Consider the following 11,562-nt stretch of genomic DNA (forward strand, 5'->3'; position numbering starts at 1 on the left):
GCATGCCTGGTCGTCAGGTCATGGGAGATCTTTCCGTTAATGTTTTGACATTTGGCAGGTCACCATCCTCGTCATGTTGACTTATCGGCATTATTTGTCGGTATCTTTGGCGTCCTCTTTAAGACAAATACTTTTGGATTGTCGCACGTACACTGCTGATAAATCGGCATGCATCCTCGTATAACCAGGTATTTTTTAATTAACTCCGCCCTCTTGATATGTTGGGACGTTGGCCGGAGTGAAAAATTCTGAATCTCAGGATGGCATATCATCTATTTTAAGCATTAATTGTGTACTATACATGTACATGAAGCTCTAAAACTAAAGGACGTGACTTTGTTGTACCAGCACTGGTCGTCCGGCCTCGAGTATGTCGATCGGCTTTTTCGCAAATGGAACCTGGCTGATGTATGTCATACTTCTCGAAATCTTAGCCTTAATGGCCTGAAGTTGCGGTCAGGCGCGCAATGAAGGTGTCGAAAATGTTCTCATTATGGCAAACTTTTCCCAGAAGCACCGTTAAAACATACTTGACAGCTGTAAACGACAGTGTCTCAACAACGGCAAACACAAACATTAAGTGTTTTTCCGACTCTTCAAATAGCCGCTGAAGGAATCGACAAACTTTCCAGAGGAAATTGTGAGATACTTGAGCTATTGGAAGCCATTTGTATAACAGGCCAAATACGAAGAAATGTACTTTTGGTCGGCGCCCTTCGACGGGGGTTTGCGGTTCAACGGCACTAGAGAGTTTTCGCAAAGCCCCGCTAGTTCCAACGCATACGGCACATTATTATGTTTCGACATCGAACAATGTGTAGGCGTTCCCGTTGGTTGGCGCGTTTCGGGGTTTTGCGAAAACTCTTTAGAGAGGTTAAGACTGCGAGTTGAGGGCACGATCCACAAAACCGTAACAGGAATGACTTCAGATCCAGCGACCTCTTGAACTAAATAGATTTTTTGCACTGAAAGCTCTAATTGATCTCTCCTATAATTTCACCTTTGCGCTATAAGACTAGTCGGAATTTTACTTACGCTCTGGATATAAGATCGCAAAAACTCTCGGAGGTACTCCATGTTTTGTTTGACGAGACAAGAGTACCTAATAATTCATCCACTTTGAGGTTATCCAAATGTCACCACATTCAAATTCGCAACCGTGCATTCCGATGCGGCCCTAAAACCACCTCCCCTGTAAGAAGAATTGATTCATAAATAACCACTTGGAATTTCATTGGCAGTGTATACAAGCCTTAAAGTGCCGTTTGATTGGAGTCTTCAGTCGGGGTTTATCAGCCTCGATGGTGTGATTGGTCAACGGAATTCGATGCACCCGGATAAGAGGTTGGGCCGCTGTAGTGCAACCCGCCCGATGGTGCACAGTGGGTCACCGGAGGAGAGCCAGGAGGTTTGTTATTTACAAAACATCTTCACATCATTAGTTACAGAAGTCTGAAAGGAATACATGTAGTTCAATTTCTGGCCGGATTGATTTTCGAATTGGTCACTGGCACCGTTTTGGGACGCTTATAGCACATTGTACTTAAAGGTCAGGCGTTGAAACTTTCGCTCTGTTCTGAAGTAGATGTAGAACAGCGCTGCGCCTCCGCCTCTAGAAAGTGCAACTCATGAACTGAATCACATGATCAATAGTCCTTGGTCATCCGGACATAAACCTCGTTCACAAATACATCGTCATAGCGCACCGTATTTAACCAATGAAGGTAGCGATAGCGCCAGTTGTCCGCCAGTTTGAGGTCCTGTTGGTTGTCCGGAGACATTTACAAACAATTTGACGGACTTTGGTTAGTTTTTTACGACACCGATCGTCAAAGGCAACGAAAGATAGAAACAGTGATTTAATGAAACCCCTGGTTCTGAAGGATGTGACGCGATCCGAACATTACTCAGCAGGTTTTCTGAAATATCTTTGGGAAATGAAGTCACAATTCATGAAAAACAAACCGGTGCCAAGAAATACATGTCGGTGAACATGACTGTATACTAATTGGATGAAGTACATTTGATGCAGACTTGAGACTTTGTAGAACTTTGTGAAAATCCATCTTTTCTCAATAAAATAACTTCAACCGGGACATTGTGAAACGCACACCGAGCACTGAAATCGGTCTACGATAAGCGGAAGTTTTGTCTTTAGTTATCACTGCAACTACAGAATGAACCCGGACCCTTACGTGTACTCGCGGTATAACCTTGGATCTCGGAAGTGGGCGAGGGAGACACTGGATGGCTTCATCCCGCGCTGTGACCGGCCAAGGAACATCCTCGATGTTGGCTGTGGGACAGGGGAGGTGACCCATCTTTTGGCGGAGAGGTTCCCTAAGGCTAAAGTCGTAGCCGTAGATAAGGTAAGTTGATTGAATTTAATAAGAATTTAGATATGGTGAGTTTATCAGCTTTATGTTTTGTATAGTGATTATTTTTAATGCTATATAGACCTATATTGTTGTTGTTACTAAAAACGTATTATCAACTTACATGTACATGTGGTTAACTATCTTAACTAGGTTCGGAAAAAAAGTGAATGGAGGAAGTGACTGATGAGTATAGAAAGACTGAAGCTATAGCCTTTTTACGTGTGCGTGTGTGTGATCAATGGTCCCGTTTTGACACTTTCGTGTCTTAAAAGTGGAAACTCGAACTGACTACCAATTTCATGACAGGGAGACCACGACCACTGGTCCTATTGATCTGGAAACTCACCACATCACAGTGTTGCTTCACCTTTCAGTTCTTTGAGTATCGCCAAACCAAAAATATGACACATAAGGTGAAGCAATATTGGTCAGTATCATCGGGCAAGCGTTTTCACTGAAGTCGGCGAGTTTATAGAATGCGCTACTGAAGCCAACAGACATAATACTCGCCATTACCGCATGTTATGATTTTTGTGGTGCTGTATTTTGAAGTTCTAGATGTGAACTTGTGAAATGACATTTCAGCTCCCATCAATGGTCCAGTACGCCAAGGACCAAAACTCCACAGACAGGATCGACTTCTTCGTGATGGACATCCAAAACAACGAACTGACGCAGGATTCCTGGAGGAATAACTTTGATTTCGTCTTCTCCTTCCTCTGCATGCAGTGGGTGGAAGACCAGCTAGCTGCCCTGAGGAACATCTACAGCCTGACTAGACCGGGAGGAGAGGCGCTGATAGTGCTTGGCGTCAAGCCTTCCGCAGCTTTCCTGAGACTCATGAAGGAGCTCAAGGAGCATCCAAGATGGAAACATTATCTTGAGGTACATGTAAAAAGCATCATTTCGATATATTAAAGCACGCCAGTTTAAACCGAGCTGATTTTTGCGAGGGATTTTTCTCTCTTCAAATTTGATTCAAAGTGAAATGCCAAAATACATGTATAGGCCTACACATTTTTTATTAAATATAAATTTTCATAGTTTTCCTTTTAGAAAGCAGAAATTTATCTCGCTGCTCTATACTGGGGTGTAATCATCACTTCGTCTTCAGTAGAAATACACTATTTAATGTAGGTGGGAAGTATTAGTAATAAGTTAGTAAGAGCGAAGACACTTTACTCTCGTACATTTGAAAGACTCTGTGTACATCTATACATGCAGTAATAAATTCTTAAAACGTTTCTTGTAGTAATTTATCGATCTTTCATGGTCGTAAATATTCTAATACAAAAGTTTCCTGCTTTGTTTGGGTAGTGCTTCTTTCACACTTTACATACTATTTTTATGTACTTTCTTTCAGAACTTTTCCGCGATGCAATGGAATACTTCGAAGAACGGCCTGATACGCTGGAGGATACCGGATCCAGTGAGCGGTTACAGCAACGTGGTGAAAGATGCTGGTTTCACTATTCTGTCGGCAAAGACGAAGGAGTATGAATACGTTCCGGATTCAGATGATAGATGTCGAGGTAAGCCATTTGTCAAGGATCTCGTCGTTTTAGGGTTATTTCTCAAGATTCAGTGTTAATTAGCGCAGCGCTGCAACCATCATCGCATAACATATGTACATGACTCTAACCTACAATGTGTGTTCAATACACTCTACCTATCGATAGTCGTGAGAGTGAAAAAACAGAATCGGATGCATTCTCCAAATCAGACGGAATATTCAAGCATACCACCTTACTACAATACTATCACTGCGCCGGAGTATGAATCGTATGATGCGCAACAACACGAATGCCAAATGGACGAGTGTGTTGCTTGACCTTCCCCGACCCGTGTGTACGGGTTTGTTTCAAGGATCAGATGAGTCGTCCCACAGTTTTGAGGTGACTACCGGTAGACTACAATGCGCCAATCTAATAAAATCAACTTCCAACCAACTGGTTGGTGACACGATGACTCTTTGAATATTATAGTTTACCAAGCTGATGAACTGCTTCGATTATGCTTCAGGTATGCTTGAGATCCTTCTACCTCACGTGAGAGCAATCCCTGAAGATAACCGACAGGAATTCATGGACGATGTATTAGAATTATACATGACCTTCTGCCCCAAGACAGTGGACAAACGGACAATATGGACACCAACATTATTGCTGGTTCACTGTGTGAAGGAGATGGAAACCGCAGCTATGAACAATGATAGGAAAGAAGAGCAGCCATCTACTTCTCAATCTAAGAGAAAAACTTTTTTTTTAAATTTTGGACCGACATGTATGAATTGTTGTCGTGGTTTTGATTGCTGATGTTCTGCACGATGATGATGATGAAGATGATGCATCGACTTCTTTCGCAACTTCTTCCAGCAATAATTTGGCATCAATCAAGCTTTGTCCGTACACAATTTATTTTGGTCAGTCGTAAGACCATGCTTGTTCGGCGCAGAAAACGTACACTGAAGGCTTCAGACGACCAATACAGATAATCGTGAGGAAACTGGGGGTTGTTCGCTTCGTAGGTCCTGCTAACAAACCCCTCAGAAATTTCATCTCTGGCTGAAGTTTGTGCGGTGTGGGAGACTCTCATGCTCTGCTAATGTGACGTGTTCAACCAAGGCCTAGTAATAAAGGTACGATGGGACTACGTGGTGAAGTAGCATAAGCTGTATATAGCTTTACCTTTTTTAATGTAATACATGCGCATAATATACACATGTAGTTTATCTATAGTTAATTTATGAGCATTTATTTTCAGCACTGTCTGATGTATTTGTCGATAAGCTGCAAAATGAAATTAATTAGTGTCAATGGTTGACATCATTCAGTTTTTTTCTTTTTCCTACGAATCCGAGGCTGATCTTTTGTCTTAGTGTTGCCGTCCATCATTCTCTTCACACAACAGAAAGTACACACTACTGCCATTATCAATATGAGAGGGGCCACAACAAGAAAGAGAAGAACATCGAGCATGAAGTACTGAACAAATGTCAAACTACTGAGCGTTGTTGTCAAGTGATCGGCGCCATGAGTGATCACGTGGTCTATCCAGAATGCACTGGTGTCACGTGGATCCGGAAGAGTCCTCTGAATCTTCGAAGCCTTTTTAATGGCTTCGGTGTACTTTGTATTGGTGATTATTTCCTTGATGTTGTTTGTGAGCTCTTTCGTCGTGAATGAATGGATATCCATGCCAAGACCATAACCCTTATAGACCATTCGCTCTGTATTGTATGGTTGGTCACCGTAGATAGGGAACCCCAGCATCGGGACACCATGGAACAAGGCCTCCAGTTGGCCGTTGTTTCCACAGTGGGTTATGAACAACTTGATGCTTGGGTGTGCCATTAGGTCATTCTGCGGCAACCATTTGACAATTTTCACATTTTTCGGAATCTGCTCATCATATGTCTTTGTAGTCTTCCAAATAATGCGCTGTTCAATTTGATTAAACACTTCTATGAATTTTAGAAACATGTCCTTTGGAAGGAATGGTACACTGGACCCAAAGGAGACGATTATAACGCCATGCTTTGCTTCCTCTACAAATGTTTGGTAATCTGCTTGCAAAGGCTGCGCGGGTCTTGCGGTTAATCCTCCAACCTTAATAAGGTTTGGCATACCTGGTGTTGGACAGTCGATCACACCGTTTCGGTTGTAGAGGAACAATTTTGACTGCATGACCAAGTCTCCCAAGGATGCATAAGGTTTCTTTGGAGTATAGTCCACAAATGACGAGGTATCGGCAAACAGGTTTGTAATAACCCGTTCGTAAATCAGCACTTCAAAAAAGGTTTTCAATCTCTTGAAGAATGTGTTGGTATCTTTATTTACAAGACATGGAGCGAATGGACTGACGAGTGGATGGGTTTTGACATACCAGGATAGTTGAGTGGTACTGAGAGTTACGGTTGGGACGCCTAGCTTATGGGCCAGCAGATGGTAACAGGGTAAGGCAATGTCGGCCAACACGAGTTCGTATTGCTCATGCTTCAGTCTTTCGACCATTTTGGCATCGTTGAGCGCCATTTTGCAATCATACGTGAATCTTGGCTGAATAATTGTCGTCAGGACAGTCCACATTCCACTTCTTTTTGTCAGGAATGCATCGGCCATCTGCGCATCGAAAACATCCTGCGATGCCAGTTCCTTATCTGGCGATCGGTAGTGAATGAACTCCACGTTCATGCCCTTGAATTGAGAGGGATTTGGACGGTTCTCGTCCATCACCACATGGACCGTATGTCCCATCTTCAGCAAGGCCTCACTCACGGCAGCAAATTCGTTCAGGTGACTCCCGAACTGCACAGATAGGACGAGTATTTTGCCTGAATCTACATATTTCTGAGTTAAAAGGATCAACTGAAGAAGCAGACCTACAATTCCTCTCATTTCCTCACAGGTACTGTTGCTCGTAGAATGTGACTAAACTTACTGATGGAGGCGTGGCAATTAGCAGTAACTGGACTCACGGTTTGACTCCTAACTGTGTTGCCTCTATTGGAAATGTTTGCCCTTCGCCGGAAGCTTGACCTGGGTCACTCGGACTGTCAACATGTTAATGTGCAGACGTTCCCATGCAATGCATACATTTTGGGAGAGTTCATCTTTGACATGAGAACAGTCTTTTGATGAAATCTGGGTCACATCTATACAGGCAATCATAAGCAGTTAAATGACACTGTCGATACATAGTCGGCCTGCACATGTAGAACTCCAACAAATGGATATCACCAAACCTACCATTCAAATTGCAAAATTATTATTAATGCGACACCTTTCTGTCAGATATTATCAGATCAGATATTAGGGCAGGAGGATCATGCACGGGCCAACTTCCTTTTCAGACAGGGATGGATCGCCTGGGGTGCCTTCGGGAATGATACGCAGAACGTCTAGAACTACTTTACAACAGGTTGAAGCCTGATCTCCCCTCACCGTAGATGCAGGCAACTAACAACTACAACGATTCGGATAGTTGGGTTTTGACCATTAGCCCAGCATGACAACAATTACTGTACTATACGATAATGATGAACAATAAAAAACCTTGATACCCGCGGCTTGATTATTGCGACAGTGTTGGCTGTGACGATTTGATTTTTTACAGGAGAGCGCCCAAATGTGATCATGTTGACGTGATTTGGAGCCATTGGTAGGGGGTCATAAATTAATTTTGTTCATCAGACTGGCAATGATAGACAGAAGCAACGGAGAGCTACGGACAACGAAGTACGGAGGAAGTCGATGATTTTTATCGATGATTTTTTTTAAGTTCCCCAATTCCTCGTACAATGTACAAGTAAGTACAATGTACAAGTAAGTAAGGATGATATACCAGTGTCGCTTCAATAATTTAGCACAGGACTAGATGACACCACAAACCTTTGTACTTTGTCATTCGTAGGCGAAACCTGCTTATCGCCAGCAGTTATTTTTCCCCCGAGTCCGAGGCCAAGCCGTAGTAATGTTTACCAGGACATGTACCAAGCGGTTTTGATTCTCAGAAGAATACCTTGTCGCACGCCTGTCCGCGGGTCGCTACCAATATCCTACTTACATACACCAGCAACTTGTCATGGAGTATCAAACGCAATACAGCCTGAATATACTTTCAAATAGTTTGGTTGCTGATGTTTACACAGTGACTGCGAAGTATATTCCACCAATAATAATTTCTCTTGGTTTCATCGGCAACATACTGTCACTCGCCGTCATGCAGAGGCCGAACTACTCCAAATCTTCGCTGTGGGTTTACCTAAGATATTTGGCCGTTTGCAACACTGGTTTTGTCGTAACGCAAGGCGTGCAACGACTATTGGCCATTTTGTACCGTTGCGTGAAACATTCGGCTCTCTTTTCTGCAAGGAGTACTACAACTTTGCGTTCGTATCGGCGGTATCAACATTTTTTGGCGTAATTTTCATGACTGTTGATAGGTTTATAGCTGTGGCTTGGCCGCTCCGAGCCGAGTCTTTGACTTGTGCACCCGGAAAAGAAACTCGGTCACTCTTCTAATTTTTTGCTCACCGCATGCTGACAGATACTAACCTTCCCGATAGAGAACGCTGCAGTATGAATCCAAAGTGGATGGAAAAGCCTACTTATATATTTTTCAACGTCGGACTGATCGCAACTCCGTTGACAGTCGCCATCCTCAATCTCGGAATATTGTTGTTATGATCAGGCACAGCAGACGACTACGAAACAAAATGGCCGCCGGAAAAGAACAACAACAAGATGCCAAATGGATGTTCTTTTATGGTCGTGTCGTCGTCGTTTTGTTTGTGCATTTGGCCATACACCGATCGATTGGATGGCCTTTAGCTTTTTCGTTGAAAGCGATGTTCTCTTGTCTTTTGGAAATAGGCCTAATATAAAAATGTTCAGGGAATGTCTGTCACCTTTCTCAGGCAACTAAGGTTCTGCTATCCGACTACTAGATTATTCAAGGACTATTCGCGATATATACTCTAGTTCCACCAATCTAAGACCGGTCACGGAATATTCAATTCAAGCTTTATTTGTTGATACGTGTATTATGTGCATCATTCAACATGACAATTTGGCTAGACGAAGTGACGAAGTTTTCCGATGGTCATGCCGTCGTGTTCTAGCTTAGCCTTTATATCGATTTCGTACTAATTAATCAACTGATTTTGTTGACCGGTGAAACCATTAAGATTCGCCCGATATGTTTAATGATCCTGACCACCACGACGGTGTGATCGACTTTCATTCGCGACAGTTATTGAGTCAAGGCTGAATAATATACTGTTAGTGCGGTGGTGAAAGTTGCATTGCTATGTCAATGCCTCGGACTGAACCCCGCGTTGGGATTTTGCCAGTGAAACTACTGTCTTTCCCTGGTATGATTCCAGAAACATCGCGGTTCGGGAATTTTCGAGGCACCTTCAAATGCAAGAACAGATCAACGCGACTTCTCGTACAGTGTATGATCTTCCCCCTCTCATTCGTTCGTCGTCTGGCCTGGTCGGCAAGTCACTGATCAATAACGCAATAGTGCCCAGTCAACCAGTTAGATTGATAATTTCCCGAGGTCTGATCACTCGGCTGATTCTGCGTCACTTTGTCTTCACCTGAGATGTTCGCAACAAGTCACTCAGCAATGACAGTGACCTTCGTATCCCTTCAAATCGTCCTCATTGCGATTTCGCCGAGGTATTGCAGTGGCGAAATGGTATGGAACGATTACAGGATGCTGGTTGATGAAGCAGGAAAATCTCTTGTGCAGAATGGCCCCTATCTGAAACAAGTCTACGAATGGAGTGCGCTGTCTTGTGCGGTACTCTGCCTGTCAACCACAGGATGCAAGACTATTACAACCAGTGAGACAACCGCTGTGGGACTCGTTCGCTGCAAACTTAGTGCAGACACGTGTGCGACTAGTGGAGGCTGCAAATATTTGGCAGGATGGACCTCATTCACTTTGGTAAGGAGTTTAATATTTTTTAGTCCACAGGTCTAACGACAATACACCGCTTCCACATGCCCCCGGTGTACGGGGTGACACCAAGTTTCACGGGGACCGAAAACTCTTTTCTTTAGCCAAAAAAAAACACATTTTGGACTCATTTGAAGGCCAGGGGCCACAAACAATGTTGATTTTTGAGAACCTGTCATCCATTGTTGTGGATAAAACATGGTGCACGTGTCACGATCGCGCAAATTTCTGATTGTGTTGGAGACGGTTGCTAATTACCGCCGTATTGCGTCCTGCAGGTATCTCATGAAGACGTTGCCAATGCTGATCAGGCAGTAATAATTCATCTGTCTGTCAGACAACGAAACAAAACAATGAATTCAAGCAGAAAATTTTTATAAACCATTTGCTTTGCTGAAAAATATCTTTGTCTTGTTCCTTTTATATCCACAAATTTCTGCCATAGTATTTATTTTTAGGAAAATGCATTACTTTGTTTCTAATGGACAATTTTTAATCAACCTACGAAATTATTTGTATCTGAAAGTGATCCAAGTGAATTTTAATCTGCATGTAACATTTTTTTCTCACGGACTCTTTATCACGTTACGAGGACACCGTATGCTACTGCGCGACTGCAGTAAAATGATGCTACCAGCCAGTTGTGAATGCCCCCCCCCCCCCTTCAGCTCAAATACTGGCCCAATGTAGATCTATTTTAGGACCAAAACTTTGGGGCATGAGATGGTCGTAAAGTGAAACTCTAGAATATTACCAATATCAATGGAGCTCTATGATCAAAAACAAACTATTCAGGCCGGCAGTTAGACTCAACTCCCGGGGCAATTCAGTTATCATCCCATCTCCTGTCATTATCAACTTGGCACTTCCTTCGTCAGTGGGATGATTGAGGCCGGTGTACTGCGACCGAAGTGTCCAACGGAACAACGTCCAGGACAATGATTCCAGTATAAACGTTCATGTCCTGGACGTTTTGGGTTTTTGAGTGCAACCTCGTGGCTTTCGCGGCTATTCGATGTATTCCCTGCTTTGACTCGATGGAGAGACCTCAAAACGTCTATACCATTTAGACGTTCCGTAGCGATGTACTTGTAAAGACAAAAAATACACCGGTATATTCTTTTGGTCATGCATTTCGTCGCTGTGTTATCAAAATGTGACCAAATCTGCAATTTTCTAGTCCGAAAGACACCACCTGGGTCACCCACCAGCATAAAAAGGGAGATAATGTATAAACATGCCTACTTGAAGCCATTATTATAGCAGCGCCGTCATCTATGCATTAGAATATATTAATATCTCGTCAATGATTCAAAGACTTCATGCTGATTCGGTTCACTCTCAGAAAACGGCCACGACGTCATGTTGTCGGTTGGCAGAAAAAAAACGTACGGTAATGATTGCTTTATACTCGGCGATTTTTACACATCCACTAAAAGTGTGCGCAAGAAACGACAATTACTGTGAATATAAATGCTTTTCCAGGAAAATTCGAGTCAGACAACCGACCCCACGACGTCAACTTCCACCACCACCACAACCACTACAACCACCACAACCACCACAACCACCGCGGCAAGCGATCCAAAGTCATGCAAGGCTGCTGGTGAATACATAAATGTCCCGGGCCAGACGAACTGGTGTATAATAAACGAATATACGTGTCCTGACTGCGGAGGAGCTGACATCCCAATGTGTGGGTGCATGTAGCCAT

The 11,562-nt window shown here is 43.2% G+C and overlaps 2 protein-coding genes across 2 annotated transcripts; one reads left to right on the top strand and one right to left on the bottom strand.

Moving 5' to 3' along the window:
- Nucleotides 1-1,595: 1,595 nt before the first annotated feature.
- LOC135486971 (juvenile hormone acid O-methyltransferase-like) lies at nucleotides 1,596-4,844 on the top strand. The gene is made up of 4 exons (XM_064770194.1): nucleotides 1,596-2,369; nucleotides 2,964-3,263; nucleotides 3,742-3,910; nucleotides 4,401-4,844. Exons 1-4 carry the CDS (start codon nucleotides 2,178-2,180, stop codon nucleotides 4,691-4,693), a joined length of 954 nt encoding a protein of 317 aa, XP_064626264.1. The 5' UTR covers nucleotides 1,596-2,177; the 3' UTR covers nucleotides 4,694-4,844.
- A 15-nt stretch (nucleotides 4,845-4,859) lies between these two features.
- On the bottom strand, nucleotides 4,860-7,006 carry LOC135486963 (UDP-glucuronosyltransferase 1A8-like). The gene has a single exon (XM_064770180.1). It carries the CDS (start codon nucleotides 6,773-6,775, stop codon nucleotides 5,204-5,206), a length of 1,572 nt encoding a protein of 523 aa, XP_064626250.1. The 5' UTR covers nucleotides 6,776-7,006; the 3' UTR covers nucleotides 4,860-5,203.
- Between the last annotated feature and the right edge of the window lie 4,556 nt (nucleotides 7,007-11,562).

This window comes from Lineus longissimus, chromosome 1 (assembly GCF_910592395.1).
Source record: "Lineus longissimus chromosome 1, tnLinLong1.2, whole genome shotgun sequence".
Taxonomy (NCBI): Eukaryota; Metazoa; Nemertea; class Pilidiophora; order Heteronemertea; family Lineidae; genus Lineus; species Lineus longissimus.